The 23,647-nt window shown below is 33.6% G+C and overlaps 1 protein-coding gene across 2 annotated transcripts in view; it reads left to right on the top strand.

Moving 5' to 3' along the window:
* SFMBT2 (Scm like with four mbt domains 2) overlaps nucleotides 1–19,671 on the top strand; it is a 301,913-nt gene extending 282,242 nt beyond the window's left edge. For both annotated transcript variants that reach the window (XM_051962302.1, XM_051962303.1), the window contains 4 exons: nucleotides 3,774–3,940; nucleotides 4,257–4,517; nucleotides 11,934–12,062; nucleotides 17,590–19,671. In XM_051962302.1, coding sequence (XP_051818262.1) covers nucleotides 3,774–3,940; nucleotides 4,257–4,517; nucleotides 11,934–12,062; nucleotides 17,590–17,730 — 698 coding nt within the window. In that variant the 3' untranslated portion in view covers nucleotides 17,731–19,671. The remainder of the gene's footprint in view (nucleotides 1–3,773; nucleotides 3,941–4,256; nucleotides 4,518–11,933; nucleotides 12,063–17,589) is intronic.
* The last annotated feature ends 3,976 nt before the right edge of the window (nucleotides 19,672–23,647 follow it).

Here is a 23,647-nt window from a genome sequence, read left to right on the forward strand (position 1 = left end):
GGATGGGGCAGAGCCAAATCTCCCCTATGTCTTTCCTATTTTACCTTTTCTGTTATTGTTCAGTTGTGTTCAAGTTTTTTTGGCAAAGAAATTGGAGTGATTTACCATTTTATTCTCCAGCTCATTTTACAGATAGAGAAACTGAGGCAAACAGGTCAAGTGACTTGTCCAGGATTATAGTGTCTGAGACCATATTTGAACTCTGTTTTTTTTTGTTTTTTTTTTGGTTTGTTTGTTTGTTTGTTTTTGTTTTTTTTAAACTCCAGACCTGGCACTCTATCCATTATATGATCTAGCTGTTTTTACTCACCTTACATATCCTACCTATGTCATGCTTATTTCGACCAGGCCCTATTTCCTTCCTCACTTGAGAAGCTAATTATTTAATAAGCCAAACTGATTACAACTTCTTTTCTCCTAGGAGCAAAATGATGTCTCTAGTCCACACAATCTCTTTCTTTCATATTTTATGCATTTTTGTATCAAAGCAAGAACAATAAAGCCCCCACTTTACCAAAAAATCCTAATGTTCAGATAGAGGTTTGGCTCTCATTATAATTTAGTTTTGTGTACCTCTAACTAATCCCTAGTATCTTTATGTTTGAGGTGGTATCAGGACACAAGAGACATTTAGATAAACAAGTATATATTATAGTGTATTACTGAACAGCCACAGAGAAGGAAAGTCAGGGGAAAAGCAGAACTTCTTAAAAGCATCCCTTGGGCCTTGAAGTAGTAAATACAAGCAGTTTCCTGAATTCTCTCATCTGAGATGCTCACAGGGCCCTGTGTTTCCCATATCTTCATCTCTCCCTTTTGTGACACAGCTCAGGCTTCCTTTCAATTTCTCCCCTAAGTTCTCTCTCTGCTGGCAAGTCTTTCCAGCTCAGCTCATTAAGGACTATGAATACTGTTCCTGCTGCGGCTGGTCTTTAGCTCTTGCTATTCGCTTTCCTTCCTCTCTATTTGAATCTTGAAGACTGTATATGTAAGTACTGCAAGGCAAGACTCAGATCTGCTTTCATATCAAAGATCAGCAATCCTAAGTTTCTTTCAGGGCTGAGAGGGGATTCTTGTCCCTCCACAAAAGCTAGAATTCCCATTGGTTTACACCACAATATATACACACACACAGTATATAGACATCTATATATTTATGTGTGTGTGTATGTACATGTATATTTTATATGTGTATATTATATGGCTGAACACTCATGTATAAGCACACACACACACACACACACACACACATATATATATAGTATATATAGAATACATATACACATATTATTTATATATATATATATAGTTTGTATGTCTTTTCCCTTATTGAATTATATGTTCTGGAGTAGGAATCACATTTTATCTTTGTATTCCTCTCAGAACCTGCTACTGTGGCTTGTATATAGAAACAACTTAATAAATATTTGAATTGAATTGAATATCTGTAAAACTTGGCCTCTTTCTGTAAGATTACAGTGAGTTGTAAAAAGGTCATAGTGCTCCCAGTATTGTAGTTCACTCAGCAGCCACCTTTGGTAAATACAGCAGGATGTGACTGAACACTAAACTTGGCCTCTGGTATTAAGAGAAAAAGCAAACCATTCTTTCCTCTCAAGCTTAAGAGGAAAAAAATCAGAGAAGTGCAATTAAAATTAACTACTATTGAAAGTGAAACTAAAGATTTTTCTAGGTTTGACTTTATAAGCTGCAAAATCTTTTAACATCCCTTGGGTCAGTTCACTGTGACTATTGCTGATGGCTGAATTGAATTTATAAAGAACCAGAGGGAAGAAGATAAAAACAATGTTTGGTTGGAATCTTGAATTGAGAGAAACAAGTCATTGAATCCAATTCATAACTTAAAAAGGTGCCACACTTCTTATTTCATTCTGTAAAACCAACCCTGATTTTTTTAGTTCTAGCCAAAAAATCAGATATCAACAGACTTTGAATGTCCACTTTGGAATTTTCTAATATAAGTGGTGCTTATTCATTTGTATCTTGTACATTCAGCTAAATAAATAAGGTATTGTTCATGTAACAGTAGTTTATGCATGCTCAGCAACTTGTATCCCAGGAGAAAGAGTGCTCTATAATAATTCCAGGTTCTTGGGGGGTGGTATTTTGCTTCTATTACGAGTTTGATCCAAACATGATGATAAATCATTTTTATATAATGCTTTGTTTAGAATCTTACAGGGTAGGTAACATAAATATTGTCAATATGAAATTCTTTGCTGTTACTCATTTGAATCAATGGGGTTAAAATTATTTGGTTTCATTTACTTCCTTGCCATTGAATGACATTAGTATGGATTAAATTCTAGCTTTTAAGTAATCATATTATTTAGGAAGAATATTAGAAATCATATAGCTCTACCTCATCATTTTACACATCAGGATTTAAGAATGTAGAGATTATTAGGGACAGACAGTAACCCCTGAAGTTGAAATTTGAAGAAAGGTTTGAGTTTTCTCTTGTGATTTCCCCATCCACAAAACTTCCTTTGATACATTTCATTTTATTAAACAAATGTTATTAAATGAGAACCACATAGTGGGACAAATGAGCTTTTGATTAATTAATGTGCTCTTTTGATCATGACCCATAAGTATTTCATTCTCAGTAGTGATTTTAATTGAGTAATTGATTATGAATGTAGTTCATATGATGAATAAATTATTCATCAGATACCTATCTCTTCCAGAATGTTGGCATTTATATTGATAACTGTTATTCAGTATTTAATATCAGAGAATCGAATTCTCTGTTTTGTTGAGTTAGAAGAAAGCCAGAGTTTTTTTTTTTTTTTAATAATAATAGATAATATTTTATATTGCATTAAAGTTTATACTATGCTTTACAAATACAATCTTATTTTGTTTTTTCTACACCTGGGAAGTAAGTGTCATCATTATTCCCATTTTTCAGATGAGGAAACTGAGGCAGTTTAGATAAGTGACTTATGTAGGGGTATAGAACTAGTAAATGATACAAAAGATGCTTTTGCCATGGATCCTGAAAACAGTACATTTTTGTCTTGCTCAGATTAGGAAGTGAAAAAAAACATTTATATATATATATATAAAATAATGAAATATGTGTGTGTGTATATATTCAAAATTGAGACCTAGGTACCAGTAGTAAAAGCATTTCATTTGATAGAAATTGCTGTTATAGTAAACAGTATAAAGAACTAGATGTCTAGATACTGATAACAATTTGACCCTTCCAACATCTGATCAAAGATAGGCCTATATCCTTTCAGGTATTTTAAAAGAATGGTTTCCTATGAGATTTTAGTTGAAATTTGAAGCCAAGAAAGCCAGTAGGCAGAGTTGAGACCTGGGGAAGAGTCAGAGAAAAAATACCCAGGATTCTTTTTATTTTCAAAATGTATACATAGTTTTCAATATTTACCTTTGCAAAACTTTGTGTTCCAAATTTGTTAAACATGTGCAATTTCTCTATACATATCTCCATAACTGTCATGCTACACAAGAAAAATCAGATAAAAAAGAAAAAAATGAGAAAAAAACAAAATGAAGGCAAACAACAAGAAAAAGAGTGAAAATACTCTTATGAGTCACACTCAATCCATGTGGTCTTCTCTCTGGAAGCAGATGGCTCTCTCTATCACAAGACCATTGGAATTTGCCCAGGATTCTTAATCTCTATCAAGAGCAGAACAAATTACATGTTAGTAAATAACTTATTTATGGAAACTTTTTTGTTCATTTAAGTTTTTTTATTTTACTTTTCCTTTTAGCTTATTATTATGGAAAGAGAAGGAAGATTATCAAACCCCCAATTGGAGAGAACAGTACTGAAATTGGGCCCCCTAAGCCAACCAGACGGAGGAAACGGCGGAAATCCATTTTTGTACAGAAGAAAAGGAGATCCTCCACAGTAGACTTTACCACTGGATCAGCAGAGGTGAGTGTTTTCCTCAATCCCTGCCCCCAAATGCCCACAGTTGCTAAGTGTGATTGTTTTACTAAAGAAAGGGTGATATTATATACAGGCATAGTTAGTTACAGCACAGGCCTGATACCATGAAGAAAGTAGATTATTAGAATTTTGATCTTTGTAGCCTATACAAGCTACACAAGTGCAATGTCCCTGTCAGAGATAGGCTTTAAAAACCTACAATGTCTCCCGGAGAATAAGAAGAGCTGGAAAGAAAGCTCTGTTTTTCATGAGTTGTTGGTCTCCTGTCCCATTTTAGCTACAAATTCTGTCTTTGTGACAGGAAAGCGAGGAAGAGGATGCAGATGCTATGGAAGAAGACACAGGGAGTGAGGAGACCAGCTCGGAGCTTCGGGATGACCAGACCGACACTTCCTCAGCTGACGTCCCCTCGGCCCGGCCCAGGAGAGCCGTCACATTACGGAGCAGCACAGAATTAGATCGGCCCCCTCCTGTGGAAAGAACCAGGAGGAGCCGGAAAGCACAGACATTCTCCTGTGCTGAAGGAGATAAATGCTCCCAAGCCAAGCCGGACAGAGCAGAGGTGAAGTAACAGCCCCCAACATGGGCATAGAGCAGAGCTTTTTTTTTTAAATTTAATTTAATTTAATTTTAATTAAAGTTTTTATTTTCAAAACATATGCATGGATAATTTTCATCATTCCCTCTTGTAAAACCTTGTGTTCCAAATTTTTTCCCTCCTTTCCCCCAACCCCCTCCCCTAGATGGCAATATGTGTCAAACATGTGGTCTTTTTCTATACATATTTCCACAATTATCACGCTGCACAAGAAAAATCAAATCAAAAAGGAAAAAATGAGAGAAAACGTAAAACAAGCAAACAACAATAAAAAAGCAAAAATACTATGTTGTGATCCACACTCAGTTCTCACAGACCTTTCTCTGAGTGCAGATGGCTATCTCCATCACAAGTCCATTGGAATTGGCCTAAATCATCTCATTGATGAAAAGAGCCACATCCATCAGAATTTATCATCACATAATCATGCTGTTGCTATATACAGTGTTCTCCTGGTTCTTCCATAGAGCAGAGCTTTAAAAAACAAATGCGCTTGTCTAAAAGAATATTTTATATTTGGTCTGGGAAAAAGGAGATTAAGGGAGGACAGGACAGCTATCATCAATTATCTGAAGGGCTGACATGGGCAGCAGAGCCTCATGAGGCAGAACTAGGAGAGAGGCCATGTAAAGAAAAAAAAAATCAAAACAATTAAGGATGGCCAGAAGTAAATCAGGGTGCTGTTTGTCAGCAAAGTTGTAGAGGTAATTATTGTTCAAATATGGCTTTTTGATGACCTTTGAAGTACTCCCAAATAGTAGGATTCTGTTTGGAGGTTTTGAACATTAAACTAAGAAGAATTAAAGGACCTTCTGAATTTTTAAAAATATAAGAGAACTTGATCAGTCTGCAGTAAGTTAGTTCCAAGCACTCTTTGAAGCTGGTATTGCAGTACTTTTTCTGGCTCTTTCTTGATATTTATTCATAAACTCTGCATTTTGGGTTCTGTTCTTATATATATATAACCAAATGTTAAAGCTGTAAGTGGTATGGTATGCCATTCTTTGACATATTTCAGGAAGGCAGAGGGCCAGAGTAAAGTAAAGAACAGCACAAAATTGGCCCGCTGCATAGCACTATATGTTATTGCCCCTCAGAAAATCCAAACATATGCCCTATGGCTGCTTCTGCTGCCATGAACTAATGCAATCAATCTTCTTGGTACCATAGTTTGCTTATTTGTATAGTAGGGCTAAAACTTCTGCCTTTGTATTAATGTGCTACAGTTAGGTAGTATATATGTGCTGAATTTTTTTGCTCCTATTTGTCATGTTCTGAATCCATATCAACTCTTAAAACACATAGCCTTGACCCTGGTTATTGATGATGTATTTAGTAAATGGCTAAATTAAACCTTTTGGCTCTAGGGAATGGAAAATTAATGTAACTTACAATTTCACATACTTTACTACAAATGTCATTTATGTGGGAGGGTTTGGTTCAGTAATATTCTTTTTTTTTTCTTTTATAATAACTTTTTATTGACAGAACCCATGCCAGGGTAATTTTTTACAACATTATCCCTTGCACTCACTTCCATTCCCATTTTTCCCCTCCCTCCTTCCACCCCCTCCCCTAGATGACAAGCAGTCCTATACATGTTAAATATGTTGCAGTATATCTTAGATGCAATATATGTATGCAGTGGTTCAGTAATATTCAAAATTAATCAGGAGTATTGGGGCGGAGCCAAGATGGCAGAGAGTAGACATGGTTTTCTGTGACCTCCTCTGACCTTCCCTCAAATCAACAGCAGATTAAGCCTTGAACTAGGTTTGGCAGACAGACCCCACATTTTCAGAAGATATTTTGGAAGAACTGCAGGAAAAGTCTTGTTTCAATTGGATGAGGGAGAGCTTGCCAAGCCAAGATCACAGGGAACCTGGGGCAAGGAGCCAGGCTGTTGTGGCACCCTACCACAAGGCTCTTAGGTTACTCTGATCTGGTTGCAAGCTGGTGGTTTAGCATATTTGCTGCAAGACACCCAGAAGCAAATAAAAAAGGCAAATTGTAAGCCATTAGCTCCAGACCTGACTGCTATTATCTAGCACTGGAAGTCAGTCAGAATCACCAGCCCCAGGGCAGACTTAAACAGCTGTTGCCCTTTTGCCTTAAGAGCAGACCTCAACCTTTAAAAAAAAATGAGCAAAAAAGCAAAAATCTCTGATTATAGACAACTTTTATGGAGAGAAAGAAGAACAGACCTTAAACCCTGAGAATCCTAAAATCAGTCCACCTCCAGATGAAGCCCCAAGGGATGATATGAGTTAGGCCCCATTTGACAAAACTCTCTTGGAAGAATTCAAAAAGGATATTCAAAGAGTTAGAAGAAAAATAGGGAAAGGAAATGAGATTTTTCTAAGAGTATAGAAAAGGAAAACCAGAAATTTAGATAATTTCTAAAACTCCTTAAAGAAAACTCCTTAAAAAATAGATATGATAAAAAGGGAAAAGCATATAACTCCCTACAAAATAGATTTGATGAAGTAGAAAAAGCATATAACTACTTACAAAAATAGATATGAAAAATAAGCCAATTTGTTGAAAAACAGAATTTGTGAAATGGAAAAATAATTCATAGAACAAAACAACTCACTTAAAAATTCAATTGGCCAAATACTAAAGGAACTAAAAAAAGGTAACTGAAAAAAATAATTCACTAATAATTAGAATTGAACAAATGGAAATGAATGACTCAATTATATATCAAGAATCAGTCAAACAAAAGCAAAAAAAAAAAAAAGAAAAAATAAGAAAATGTAAAATAGTTCATCAGAAAAACAACTGATCTGGAAAACAGAGAGACAATCTAAGGATTATTGGATTTCCTGAAAACCATGATGAAAAAGAATCTAGACATCTTCTTTCAAGAAATCATCAAAGAAAAATTTCCTGATGCCTTAGAACCATAAGGTAAAATCGCCATTGAAAGAATTCAACAACCACCTCTTCAAAGAGATGCCAAAATGAAAATTCCAAGGAATATCATGACAAAAGCAGCCAGTAAGAAACAATTCAAATATCAAGGAATCACAATCAGGATCACCCAGGCAGAATCTAGCAGCTTCCACCTTAAAGGGATCAAAGGGCCTGGAATTTGATATTCCAAAAGGCAAAGAAACTTGGATTGCAGCCAAGAATCAACTATCCAACCAAAATGAGCATTATCTTTCAGGGAAAAAGATGGACCTTCCATGATATAGGTGAATTTCCTTTATTTCTGATAAAAACACAAGAGCTGAACAAAAAATTTGATCTCCAAATACAGAACTCAAGAGAAGCCTAAAAAGGAAAAAGGAATGAACTCTTGAGAAACTGTATCTCTGTTATGGGTATACTTAGAGAATGCAGATTTAATTTGATTTTATTATGATAATATGGGGAAACTAGAGATGAAAAGGGGATTGTACTGGAAAAAGGGGGAAATGGAGATAAAATGAGGGGAATTACGTCTCATGAAGAGGCAAAGAAGACCTATTATAATTGAGGGAAAGAAGGGAGAGGAATGAACATTGTGTGAATCTTTCATCAAATTTGGATCAAAAAGAGAATATCAGACATATTTGGTTTCACAGAGAAACTTATCTCACCCTATAGGAGGAAGTGGGAGAGGAAAGGGGAAGGTTAATAGAAGGGAAAACAGAAGTAATAGAGTAAAGGTATAAGAAAGGGGGAGGGGCTGTAAAGTGGGAAGAATGCTTGAGGGAAGGGTGGTCAGAAGAAAAATACTGAGGAGGAGGGAAAGGGGAAAAGAAAAGGAAAAAAAAACATAATTTGGGGTAAATAAGATGTTGGGAAATACAGAATTAGTTATTTTAATTGTGAATGTGAATAGGATGAACTCTCCCATAAAACGGAAGCGGTTAGCAGACTACTACTAATACTAAAGAATGAATGGTTGAAACAACAAATCATAAACACAATAATTTCATCCAAGAGAAAGCCAGAATCCTACAATATGTTGTTTAGAAGAAACACATTGATACATTCAGAGTGAAGGGAAAAGGCTGGAGCAAAATCTATTATGCTTTAGGTAAAGTAAAAAAAGCAAGGGTAGCGATCCTGATCTCCGATCAAGTAGAAGCAAAAATAGATCTAATTAAAAGAGATAAGAAAGGAAATTATATCTTGCTAAAGGGTACCATAGATAATGAAGCAATATCAATATTAAACATGTATGCACCAAGTGGTGTAGCATCCAAATTCCTAGAAGAAAAGTTAAGAGAGCTGCAAGAAAAAATAGACAGCAAAACTATGATATTGGGAGATCTCAACCTTGCTCTCTCAGAACTAGGTAAATCAAAGCACCGAATAAATAAGAAAAACGTTAAGGAGGTAAATAGAATACTAGAAAAGATAGGTATGATAGATCCTTGGAGAAAATAGACCAAAAATTAATTGGAAACTAAATAATCTAATACCTAAAGAATGAATGAGTGAAACAACAAATCATAAACACAATAATTTCATCCAAGAGAATGACAGTAATGAGACAACATACCAGAATTTGTGGGATGCAGCCATCGATTATATATAGGGAAAATTTTATACCTTTAAAGTCTTACTTGCATAAAATAAAGAATGAATTGGGCTTACAATTTAAAAAGCTTAAAAAAAAAAGAATTTAAAACCCCCCAATTAAATACCAAATTTGAAATTCTGAAAATAAAAGGGGAGATTAATAAAATTGAAAATAAGAAAATTATTGAATTAATAAATAAAACTGAGTTGGTTTTGTGGGAAAAAAACCAAACAAAATAGATAAAACTTTCATTAATCTGATTAACAATTTGATTTTCTTCTTTCATTTTTCTAATCTCAAAAATGAAAAGGAAGAACTTTTCAGCAATGAAGAAGGAATTGGAACAATAATTAGGAGCTGTTTTGCCCAACTTATGTCAATAAATTTAATAATCTTAAGTGAAATGGAGGAATACCTACAAAAATATAGATTGCCCAAATAAATTATTTTAATAGTCCCATTTTAGAAATAGAAATAGAACAAGCCATTAATCAGCTCCCTAAGAAAAAATCTACAGGACCAGATGGATTTACGTGTGAATTCTAACAAACATTTAAAGAACAGTTAATTCTAGTACTATACAAACTATTTGAAAAAATAGGGAAAAGAGTCCTACCAAATTCCTTTTTATGACAAATATGGTTCTGATACCTAAACCAAATCAGATGAAAACAGACAAAAAAAATTATAGACCAATTTCCCTAATGAATATTGATGCAAAAATCTTAAATAAAACATTAGCAAAGAAATTAAAGAAAGTCATCCCCAAGATAATATATCATGACCTAGATAGGATTCATACCAGGAATGCAGGGCTGGTTCAATATTAGAAAAACTATTAACATAATTAACTATATCAAGAACCAAATTAACAAATCTCATGATTATATCAATAGATGGAGAAAAAGCATTTTATAAAATCCAACACTCATTCCTATTAAAAACACTAGAGAGTATAGAAATAAATGAATTTGTTCCTAAAATGATTAGAAGCATCTATTTAAAACCTTCAGCAAGAATCATGTGTAATGGGGACAAATTAGAACTAATCCCAATAAGATCAGGAATGAAACAAGGTTATCCATTGTCACCATTACTATTCAATATTCCATTAGAAATGTTAGCTTTGGCAGTAAGAGAAGAAAAAGAGATTAAAGGATTAAAGTAGGTAATGAGGAAACAATTATCACTCTTTGCAGAAGATTGTTATACTTAGAGAACCCCAGAAAATCAACTAAACAACTACTAGAAACAATTAACAAATTTAGCAAAGTTGCAGTATACAAAATAAATCCTCATAAATCATCAGCATTTTTATATATTACCAACACAGTCCAGCAGCAAGAGATACAAAGAGAAATTCCATTTAAAATAACTTGATAATATAAAATATTTGTGAGTTTATTTGCAAAGGCAAAATCAGGAACTATATGAATACAACTATAAAACACTGTCAATGCAGATAAAGTTAGATTTAATAAAATGGAAAATATCAAGTGCTCATGGGTAGTCTGAGATAATATAATAAAAATGACAATACTAATTAAATTAATCTACTTATTTAGTTCCATACCAATCAAACTCCCAAGAAGTTATTCTACAGATGTAGAAAAATTAATAAAGTTTATCTGGAAGAACAAAAGGTCAAAAATTTCAAGGGAATCAATGAAAGGAAAAAAAAAAAAGGCAAATTAAGATGGCCTAGCTGTGCCAGACCTAAAACTATATTATAAAGCAGCAGTCATCAAAACCATTTGATACTGGCTAAGAGTAGTCAATCAGTGAAACAAGGATCACAGGACAAATAGTCAATGATAATATTAATCTAGTGTTTGACAAACCCAAAGACCCCAGGTTTTGGGATAAGAATTCACTATTTGACAAAAACTGAAGGGAAAATTGGAAATTAGAATGGCAGAAACTGCAATGACCCACACCTAACACTGTATACCAAGAAAAGGTCAAAATGGGATCGTCATTTAGACATTTAAGAAGTGATATTATAAGCAAATTAGAAGAACATAGAATAGTATACTTCTCAGATCTGCGGAGGAGAAAGAAATTTGTGACCAAAGAAGAATTGGAGATAATTATTGATCACAAAATAGATAATTTTGATTATATTAAGTTAAAAAGTTTTTGTACAATTAAAAATAATACAAGATCACAAGGGAAGCAATAAACTGGGAGAACATTTTTACATTCAAAGGTTCTGATAAGGGCTTTATTTCTAAAAAATATAGAGAACTGACTCAAATTTATAAGAATTCAAGCTGTTTTCCAATTGATAAATGGCCAAAAGGATATGAACAGACAATTTTCAGATGAAGAAGTTGAAACCATTTCTAGTCATATGAAAAGGTGCTCCAAATCATATTGATCAGAGAAATGCAAATTAAGACAACTCTGAGATACCACTACACACCTATCAGATTGGCTGAGATGACATGAAAAGATAATAATGATTGTTGGAGGGGAACCAGTTCATAACTCCACCAACAATGCATCAGTGCCCCAGTTTTCCCACGTAGTGTTCACACTCTCTGTTGTGGTTTGCTTGAATTTTATTTTCTCTTTTTTTTTTTTTTTAACTTTTTGATCTGATTTTTCTTGTTTAGCAAGATAATTGTATAAATATGTATGCCTATATTGGATTTAACATGTTTTTACCATGTTTAAAATATATTGAATTACATGCCATCTAGGGTAAGGGGTTAGGGGAAGGGGAAGAATGGAACACAAGGTTTTTCAAGGGTATCTTTGCGTATGTTTATAAAAACTTCAATTAAGAAAAAAAGGAATAAAGGAGTATTGGTGCAATATTTATCATTTTAATTTTCACATTTGAATTTCTGTAGGAGGTAAAACATGAAGAGGAGGAGAAGCTTGTCCTGGAAAGTAACCCATTAGAATGGACAGTGACAGATGTGGTGAGGTTTATTAAACTGACAGATTGTGCTCCCTTGGCCAAAATATTTCAAGAACAGGTATGCTACCATTTTTATTTTATTTTATTTTTGCTTCTTGAACACAGGAGATGCTTAATAATTTTTAAAATTTAATTTATTCTTAATTGTCCATTTGTCAGGTACATTGTAGGTAGAATTATTACTCAGTTGTGATGATTCTAGGCCTGTTCTAACTCAGATTTATTTTATGAGTCTTTATTTCCTTCTCCTGCTAATACGGACTGTGGTATTGCTGCAGCCTTTACTGGCTTATTATTTCATTACAGAAAGTGTGAGTAAGATTTCTCTGAGAGTCTTGTCAAAAAGTTGTAATAAAATTTGCTATACAACCTGGAGATGGGCATTTTCTCAGCATTTCCACAGGAGTATGAGGTTAGAAAATATTCTCTTATTTTATAGAATGCAAAACCAGAGACCCACATTACTTTTAATTTGTTCTACCCATTTTCCTTCTAGTCCCTTCAAAAAATGATACTAAAGTTTTGCTAGTTGTTTTACCCCAAGAAAATAAGGAAATTTACTTTCCTTGAAGGCACAGTTTGTGGTGTGATTACCACCCATGACTGGCTTGCTATCCTTATGTGAAAGTTCAAATTTAAGTAAATGAGTGTTCAGTGTAGTATATCTGTATTTTCATTTTCTGTATTTTTCAATTATACCACAATTTTCCCCACTGGGAAAAAAAAAGGTAGTTTTTTTTTAAACTTGAATTTTCATTTTTTAAAAATATTTTGTGTATGGAACGACTAAAAGCACATTTTAAATTGCCTTTACAAAAGTAAATCAGAAACAAGCTATCCTATCCCTCAGCATCAGCAGTATAGACATTTTGAAACAGTAATGGGGAGAAAAGTTAACACATTTTTTCATCAATTTTGAAAGTTCTTTCTTCTCAAAGGACACTCTAAAATGGTAGTATATTCTATCTTACAAATGGGACAAATTACATGGTTTTTCATTAGATTGGGAAAATTAAGGAAAGAAAGGGTCATGAAATTTCTTAATTTGTTCCTTCTGGTCCATAGCAAGGGCAGTTTTATTACTGTTTTGTTTTGTTTTTAATTATTGATTGAAGGGAAGAATGTTGTATGTTCTCTTGTGTCAATAGCCCTTTGGCTTCTGTTCAGGGACCATCTGTTCTAGATAAGCAAAAATGGTCATTCAGAACAAGGATTCTTTACCTTTTTATGTGTCTTGGATCCCTTTGGCATTTGGGTGAATGAAGCCTGTGAACTCAATAATGTTTTCATGGTTTGAAGAAAATACTGTATTTTAATTAGAGGTTAATGATTAGTGGAAAAAAAAATATAATTTTTTTTCTTACGTCCAAGTTGGATCCCCTTGAAATAATATAACTGAGCCCCATAATAACAACCTTTGATTTAGAAACTTGCTTGGTTTTTTAAACAGATACTAAACACTTCTACTGGTGTAGACTACTTCAAGCAGGAGTAAGAAGACATAATCTATAAAAACCTGATGTTAGAGCCTATTTGAATTAGGGTTTGTTGGTATACAAACTCTTCTCCATTTTAATAATAAAGCGAGTATGGTGGTCTCAACCTTGTTTAAACAATGTATCAGAATTATCAGTATTAAACTGCGAACTGCAACAATTACTTTCCAGGTTAAGTGAAAGGCTGGGAACTAAACTCTGTTCTGATTTATAATCCCTATTCACTGTGTGCAGCAACTAAGATAAAAAAGAAGAAATGCATGCTTTAATATCCAGCTGATAAATTGGCATTAGAAATAAGTTAAAATAACACTCATTTTATTCAACACTGGAAATTTGAGGGGGGAAGCCTTAAATTACACAAGTATCTATATACATCTAAATGTAGTCAATTTTTTGAAATTTGGAGTATGAAAATGGAATAGAAAGTTTTCAGTGTTATTAGGTTAGTCACATAAGTTGAGTTCACAAGATCCTAACTTAAGAGACAGAGTCCAACAATTTTATAAATATTTTATAAACTCAAACTCAGATCCTCTCATTCTAAAATCACAGTTCTTTCTATTTTGCTCATTGCTTTATTCTTTCCCTAATTCTACTTTTAGGGCCATTAGTCATTAGGACCAACTTCTATTTCCTACTTCCCTAAGTGGCCTTTCCAGCTTTAGTTTAAAAACAAATTTAATTACTGTCAGTTAAGAATATTCATTTTTTGTTTTTGTTTCTTTTGTTTTTTATCTGAAAGAGAAAAATAAAGTAGCATTACAGGATGGCATGTTTATTCATATTTAGAATCGAATTTAATATTAAACATTTTACTTATCATAGTAGAAAGTTTTGTTACCTATTGACCTATTATTATTAAAATAAATGGGCACTTGAACCTTTTTGTTCAATTAGACCTTTAATTACCTTATTTAACTAGTTAGCATTAAGGCAAAGACATTTATTGGGCCAAACCCCTAAGATTCTGATTTAACTGAGGCTTCCAGCTGGTGACCCTCAAATATTTTTAATGAAACATATGTTATCTCCCTCAATAGTATAAACTGATGAGTGGTTATTAAAAAAAAAAAGGCAGCATTTGCAAGAATTATAAATTTTCTTTTTAGTTCTGAAATTTTATATAACTATCCTTCTAAATGGATATATACGTTATATTATACTCCAAAAATGCACATTTCTATATCTACCATCCATAGAATAAAAAACATGAAAGAACTTGATTCTGTAAGATCCATTTTCCAATATATTTTAATAGGAATAATTTTTGATAAGAAGGTTAGATGAATATCTGACATTTAAAAAGAGAGAGAAGAATAATTTCTGCATCCTCTACACCTATACAAGTATATACTAATAATTGATATTCAAAATAATGATACTGAGCCTTTCCATGTTATTGAACTATATTTTGAATCAAAGATTAAATTTTAAATCATTTAGTAAATGTGCCCAACATGTCGCGACCTGTGCTAACATCTATTGGGAATACAAAGAAAAGCAAAGACAGTTCCCTCCCTTGAGGAGGTCACATTCCAATTTTTAAAATAATTGTGTAACTATTAGATATATTCAGGTGGAAAGAACAAGATTCAGCAATGGATTAGATATGTGGGGTGAATGGGAAATGAAAAATTAAGTTTGACATCAAGATTACAAGCCTGGGTGATAGGGAAGATAGCAGTCTTCCCTTTGACAGCAGTAGGGGATTTTGGATGAGGGAGTTGTCAGATCATTTTTTAAGATTTCCATGTTCAGCATCTTAAAATAGTATGCAGAGTAGACTTATAATAAAGACACATGGGGAACTTAATAAATAGGTTAGGAGGCACAGCAGATAGAGTTCTGGATCTGGAAGATCTAAATTCATATCCTGCCTGAAAGACTTACTAGGTATGTGAACCAGGGCCAGTAAATTAACCTCTTTTTGCCTTAGTTCCTTATCTGTAAAATAAAGATAATAATAGCATCTAACAGATGATATTTGCAAAGTACTCTGAAAACTTTAAAGTGCTACATAATTGTTAGCTTATTAATAACAATGTTAGTAATAATAATAACAGTTTTCATCATACTAGTTATTACTGGGAATATAAGCCATGTCAAATGTTGTATATTAGCTAAATAGCAAATAAATCTGTCTGCTAGGACATTAATAGGCATTTTTTAAAAAATAAAATCAGATACTACAAGTGTAAATAAGCATTATAAGACATAGCGCAAAAACTTCCACATTGATGTTTCCAACAATTTAAGCTTATGGTATTTGGATTGGATTTGGGCTGGTGTTTGTAATTTATAATCTCAATGTATTTGAATCTTAGAAATACCCAGACCAGTATCTTTTTTTTTTTTTTTTTTTTTTAACAGAACTGCAGCACAATAAGTCTTTCAGGTCCCTTACAGCTTGGAACAAAGTATGACAACTTTGTATCTTTAGCATTAAGACAGGGATTTCTCGATATATATCATATTTAATGTCTGTCAGCAATCAAAAGAAATTAATGGACAAGACTGCCATTGACATCTATACTCAACCTGATTTGTTTGTAAATCTGGCAGTTTTCACATTTCAGTATGTTAGCACATAAAGAAAGATGACAGTTTTGAGCTAGATCAAGTGATATAAATAAATGTTCCTTATGTTTAGTCTTTTGTTCCCAAGATTGATATACCTTTGTTTTAAATACCACCTTTTGCTAAGGATTCTGATCAGTCAGTTAAGTTTGCAGACAAACTTTGATAGAAATCTTCATACAGGCAAAGTAAGCTAATAATGTACTTATTGTTGTTAACCAAATCTTAGTTAATTGGATTTGCATGACCGTAGCTTAAATCACGTTGCCTTAGACCTGTGATAAGCTTAGACATTTCAGAAGCTATAAAGTTCTAATCAGTTTCCTGTATTTCCATTCCTAAAATCTTTGAGACTTAGCTATTGAAAAAAAAAATGTTTAAAAGATTTTAAGACTTCTGACCATATTAAGTATTAAAGGGAGAAAATCTGAATACTCTTTTCCATTTATTGTAGCAGCTTCTTAACTTGTATTGTAATAATGTGCACTTGACTTAAGTGCAATGAGAAGGGAAGCTGGTAGCCCCAATCAGAAAAATCCACAACAAATCCCTAGATTCGGGTATTTGTTTACAACAAGGTCAGTGCTTATCCATCAAAGAGCTGTGTTAAATATTTAGTGTTTAACTTTACCACTGAATTTCTCCACTCTACAAGAAAACATCTTTTTATCAGGGGTATATATGTATACTTCAGGCTGGTTTTAACCAAGATTGTGAATAGTGAAATATGTCTATAGTGTCTGACCTTCTATTGCAGTTTTTTCTTCCACCTTTAATCTGTCTTGCTTCTAGCTAGCTGTTAATTAATTCTGCTTTATCATGTACTTATAAACATTCTCCCCCCCCAAAAAAATTATTTTAAATCCCAAAGAACTAACTTTCCATGCTGATAATTCAGGTCTTAACAAGGCCAGGAATTCTTGTTGGGGTTATCACTAGCCATAGCAGCAATTGCTAGGCCTTCCTTCACTCGCATTGGATTCAGAGTAATCCAGAGTTCTCCAGATCTTCACCAAAGGAGAAAATCCTAATCTATCTAGAAACTTAGCTTGACACCACTGTTCCAGCCAATTTAACCATTCTTTTCCCTCATCCAGGAATTATATTATTATATTATTTTAATTATCCATGATATACCTAAGGAACAGGATTTTTTTTTTCTTTTTCTTTTTAAAAATTGATTTAAAACTTCTTTGCAAAATAAAGAAAGAAAAAACATCATCACATGCACAGCTCAAGAAATATAAAGCAATAAATTTCCATTTTAAGAAAGCCTACAAGATAAATACTACACATTGTGTTCAGAGCGTTTCCATCTTTGCTTTGCTTTATAGGTTTTTTTGTTTTTTGCTATTTACTTAAAAAAAAAATTTTGTAATTTTATTTTGTATTTTGTATCTTTAAAAACATTATTCTTAAAAAATCGTAAGTTTCATCAGACTGCCAAAGGGGTCCATGACATAAGAGAATTTTAGAACCCATATTCTAACTCTTGTATTCTTCTACCAGGATATTGACGGCCAAGCGCTTCTATTATTGACGCTTCCTACAGTGCAGGAGTGCATGGAGCTGAAACTGGGGCCTGCCATCAAGCTTTGCCATCAGATTGAAAGAGTTAAAGTTGCATTCTATGCCCAGTATGCCAATTAACTTCAGCTCTTCTCGTCTTGGAAGACTCTTGCATGGGAGATGGACCATTTGGGGACAGGCTTTCTTCTGCCTGCAGACGTGTACAATTGAAGCACTGAGGAAAATCGGAGTGTGAGGAAGACCCAAACTTCTCAACTGATCTGACCCTCTCCCCTGCATTTATTTAATGTCTCTGATTTTAAAGCACACTGAAATACAACAGCTGCTTTCTGAGAGCGTAACTTGCTGTTTTTCTATTACAGCATCCCGTGATATTACAAAAGCTGAGGCAATCTTGCTGCCCTTTTTTCCCACTAAACCCACAGCGCCTTTTGATTGAGATTTCTTATGCTTTTCAAGAGAAAGGTTAGGAGTCAGTGGTGTGTTTGTTCTACAGTTGTGTGGGATACCTATCAGGTAATTTAAAAAAAAAAAAAAAAAGCTACATGTAAGCCTCAAGCAAATTTGCCCACACTTCTTTCATATTGAAATGTGTATTGATCACATTTTCAAGTGACTTTTGCCACTGCAATTTGATCCTAGTGATCAACACATTTCTGTCACATTTATGACATGAGTCTTGTTAAATATGTATTAAAAGCAGGATGTAATTATGGAAAAGACCAACTAATCCTCTAGTTTTGTCAGTGCTCTTAGGAAAAGTGTGAGTTTAAGAATGGAGAACAGGAAATCTAGAAAAAGTTTGCAGAGACAACATTTGATGAAATAAAGCTTTGGCCCTTTAATCTGCCTGTAACCAGATCAGGAAGAGGATTCTTACAGTTCTCCTACAGGACAACATGTTGAAACAACTTACTTAAGCATCACAAAATAAGGAAATGGAACATTTCAGATGAGAAGTTGAGACTTTTGTCATAGGCAACCAGAAATTCCTTGGGGTGGAGTTCCACAGTGTTACCTATCAGCTTGGTCTGGCTTTGTTGTGGTTAAGTAGCCCAGATTTCACAAATCACTTCAACCCTGGGAGATGTAACGGTGATTACCATAAGCTGAAAGCCCTCTGCTCTCTACTCACTTTGCAATCCGTACAAAACTGCAGCCACAACTCCATCTATATCCCCAACCTGACCAACTTGGAACATTTTGCCGATATTAAGGAATTAGACCACCTATGGATAGACCTCTGTGTGGCTCCTGGGTAAAAATATTCTCAGACTGAAAGAATCATCTATGAGACCCAATCAGTAATTTAAGCATTCATCAAAACATGGAAGTTTCTTAAAGAATTATTTTCATCTACTGTGATTTTTTTAAGTCTATTGATTTAAAAAAAAAAATCTGATATTAGTGACAAGTCCTAAATTATTCAAAAGCTCAGTTCTACCACAATGGCTTCATATCTTCAGTTAATGCCTTATCTAAAATAACTGTTTTGATCATTTCCCACCCAAAATTTGATCTCGACCTGGACTCACTCCTGTATCCATTATGTGAATATTTCATTGATTCACCTTCCTCTGGCAAGTCAAAGTAGAAATGCTGACCTTTATTCAGCATTTTGAGACTGGTACAGACAAAAGTGAGAAGTTACATGGATATCTTCTGCTACCGAAATGTTTGTCTCAGCCTAAAGCTAGTACAAACCTTTAATAAATGGACTTTTGTGTAGAGAACCCTGATGGAGCATCATGTACAACAATGGCTTGTTGACATCATTATAAATGCTAGCAGAATGGCTTGGGATTCCTTGGTAGTAGAGTTTTTCTGAATTCTCCAAGCTAGTTTTGATCTTTCTTTGGGTCTTCTAGCCCTGTGTCCTCAGCTTCCTTGGCTTGAAATACTGTATCATGAAGTTAACATTGCAGAGAGATTTCAAGAATTCTGGCCTTTTCTCTGGGCAGATTTTTTCTTTTATGATCTTTTCTCTGTGGCCTTTTCAAACTATGCCATTTCTGTTTCATTTAAACTGATATAAAGAAATGAGCCGACTGCACTATAAAATTTTACTTTTAGAATTGATATCAACTTTTCCTGTCCTTTTTAGGAAGTGGAAAAGGATTGGGGAGGGAAGGGGAAGACATCACTGTGATCAACAGGTGTGTTAATGAAGCCCATAAATCAAAGCTGGTCTGGTCTCTAACTGAATGCTCAGAGGCCTTGGTTTAGAATCATGGAACTACATGCTAGTGGTTTTCCTTATCTTTATGACTTATATTTTCTCTATATTCTTTGCTGGACAACAAGAGAAGAATGGGATGCTTCTAGAGTTGATTCATCATTTATGTGCATGTAAGAAGAGGCAAAAAGATATAGCCTTTGGGAAAAACCAACTCATTTTAGGACCACAGTGTTCAAATCAAGAGAAATTTTTGAAGCTTTCTTCCCTTTAGTTTGTGATGCTACTGTATAGCCCTGCCCCACATCTCAGTGAAGTTGCTAACATTTCCCAGAACTTTTGATTCTTCACTTCCGTGTGTTCATTCTAATTTCCCCAAATTGTAACACAGCTACCATGGCTTTCTCTTCCCAACAAACAAACATATATACAGATACATCTTTAGATATGGTCCTTCCTCATTTCTGTTACATTGATAAAAGTTTCTGAAGAGCAGTTTAATTTTTCCTCTCTCCCACTGCTCATTAGGACAGAAAAACTTTTGAATCCATCATCATCATCATCATCATCATCATCATTCTGGCCCTCTAGAAGTTATATCATCTCATTATACCCATCAAGCCAAAAGTACCATTTCTTTTCAATCATTTGCTCTCCAAATAGTGCTTTCTCTTACTTTTGAGACCAGATTTCTCTAAATATTATGGTCCTCTATACATTGCAGAACTTATCTTTAAAATCTGACTTAATTCCCTTTTTGATCCATCAGAGACAGTTTTTGCAGTTGTACAATTTAGCCAACTCCCCACCTCTCCTCCCCAAAAAAATCATAGACTGTGGAGTATACTCCATTCAGAGGATTCGATTTTCCTTCACTTCCTCTCCCCAATCCATACATACACAAACACACACATACGTACATGTATATGTGGTATATATGATATACACGTGTTTCCTTAAAATGAATGTGGATGGTAGTTGTACAAAGGAAAAATTAAAGGAAATGTAATTTTTAAAACAGTGGGAATTATATCATGATAAGAGATTCTGCAAAAGAGAATTCACTAGAGTTTTTACAGAATAAGCTCTGATAGCATATTTAAAACATGATGTGTTAACAAAACTTAATATAAAAAATAAAGTTTAAAATTTCCTGCTTTTTCATTGCCACCTTTCTCCTCCCCAACCAACTATACTAGAAAATTTTAATTCTCAATATTCCTCAGTAAGTTATAATGATCCAAGGCTGTGGATCTTAGCTTTCAGAAATGAATCCTTTTCTGCCCATCAAGGATTGAGTAGAATTTCCCAATCTTCCTCCTCTTAGAGCTGTGAGGGTTAAGTCAGGCAGAACTCTTGAATCTTTCCTTTGTATCTTGTAGCAAACACCCTCTTCTAACATGCTTCTCCTTAATCTGGAATGTTTTGGAAGCACTAGGGACTTTCTTACTTTAAAAACAAAACAGTTTTTATTTGAGTCTGTATAATTGAAAATGAAAAATGTCAAAAACCACTTTGCTGTAATTTGGATCATCACAGTCACTTTTTGACAGAGATCATGAGACTCAATTTTTTTCATTTTTAGAAAATTCTGAGAGGGCATGAATATTTGAAGTGACGTTCTAAAGTAAGACATCCATAGTTTATAAAGAAAAAAACCTTTGGAAAAATGGATATTCTCATTTTCTCTTTGGTGCAATAATAATTCAGAAGCAAATGAAGATTATAGAAAAGTGGCAACAGTGATAATGTAACATGTTCTTATACTATGTGCAATTTTTCTTATAGGAAAACATGCTCACAATTAATCTCTTGTCCCTCTCTTTAAATTAGATAACATTTATTGTGGTTAAATTCTGCAGGTCATGTATTTTTCCACTTTCAGCCATCAGAGTGTCATAGTATGCCGTGTGCCCACTAAATATTTTGGTTTGAATCCTAATTCGTTTGGTTTGAACCACTTATTTTACCCAAACATCTTTCTAACACACTAAAAATGCCAACACATGATGCTACTTTCAGTTCTGGCCAAGCTTTCTCACATTTGTTTCTTTATTTTAAATGATACTTAGTATGATTTCCCAAGTTATCTCCATTTAATTTTTCCTAAACTATCAGTAAAAATGGTTAAGGTCAGATAACAATGAGAATTGTAGGCCGTGCCAAACCTTAACCAGGAATTATAAGGGTCCCATGTGGGTGGAAAAGATGTATTGAAACAAAATAAACTTGTAGAATGACAATCTTTTGCTAAAAAATAATAATTTGTATGCTGGGAAATTGAGACAAATGAAAAATGACAGAAAAAAATTCTCTCATTTATTGTCCAAGAAGCATAAACTCTTTCTAGTGGCGAATGTTGAAAGCCCTTTTGCTGTTTTGCATTCCAGTTTGAATAGTTTGTATTGAAATTTGATTCATATGTTGTGTACTTTTTGGTGTGTAAAAGAGAAAATTGATGGTGTTTTTACTTTTGAAATTTGCAGGACAAAGGGCATGTTGTTAGTTTGCTGTAAGATTGTATTCTGTATATATGTTTTCATGTAAATAAATGAAAATCTATATTCAGAGTTATATTTTAATTTTTATTCTAAAGGAAAAAAATTCCCTTTTTACTTGAAAAAATTGTAAGCCACATTGTTAATAAAGTAATAATGAATACCATATTCACTGCTTTGTGTCTCACCTGTGTCTGGAAGATGAGTAATCTCATCTCTTCATGATAACTTTTATATAGTACTTTGTACTAAAACAAAAACTAACATATCTGAGAGCCAAAATTCAAGGATGGTTATTTCTTCTGCCAAAGTATATGACTTTTTTATTACATATTAATTTTGGTCTTGGTTTGCCAACAACAGAAAATCTGGAAAAGTTGATAATACACAGCTCTTTATAGGTTTTGGGAACATCACCGTGTATAGTCAGATGATTCTATTGCTGCCTATTAACCTGGAACTTGGAATAAGGGTAAGTCAAGTAAGCATCTGGAGGTCTAGATCTGTCACCATCACTGGCTGTCATTAGATTTGGCATTTCACTTCTCTTAACTAAAGAATTTTTACTGGCTTCTGAATTATTGTACGAAGAGAAAATGAATGCATACTTTCAAAAATTTCTTCAGAAATTATAGCTATATACTAAATATAATGGCAGTTGATTTGGAAGTATATAGGTTTCTTGTAGATAGCAACCTAAAATAAGCTCAATATGAAAATCAGCTCCACTTCTCTGAAGTTAAAGACAGTATATTTTTAACAGTTTTGAAAGGTTTCAATTTATTAGACATCTTGTATACAGATATACACAGAGTGTGGGTATGTTTGTGTATTCCTGTGGAAAGCACAGGAGGTCTGGTTGAAAACCCACCTGAACATGTATCTTATTTTTTGGACAGATTATTAACCTTCTCTGTATGATAGAGATAATAGCTGCTTCATTTCATCCTGGTGTTATGGTTAGACTTAGATAAGGTAACATAAAAATAGCTAATATGATGTGATTACAAAACAGACTTTGGAGTCAAAATGATCTGAATTCTAATATGACCCTTAAATCATACTGATTGTGTAATTAAGGGGAAGTCAGGGATATCAGGAAATTCCCATCAGTTATAGATCAGTTACTGATCTTCATGAACTAAGGGAATTTCCACACTGGAAAATGAAATCTCAGATCCAGATTATTTTTAAAAACCTTAAACATATTTTTTAAAATGAAATCATCTATTTAAATTTAAGATATTTTTTCCTGCCTTAATCCTAGTCTCTTTCCACTTTGATCAATTATTGAGGTTATCTGCTCTTTTCACATTAATAGGTTCTTGACTCTCTTTGTACTGTGTAGTTTAATGCTATTACT

The sequence above is a fragment of the Antechinus flavipes genome, chromosome 5 (assembly GCF_016432865.1).
Source record: "Antechinus flavipes isolate AdamAnt ecotype Samford, QLD, Australia chromosome 5, AdamAnt_v2, whole genome shotgun sequence".
Taxonomy (NCBI): Eukaryota; Metazoa; Chordata; class Mammalia; order Dasyuromorphia; family Dasyuridae; genus Antechinus; species Antechinus flavipes.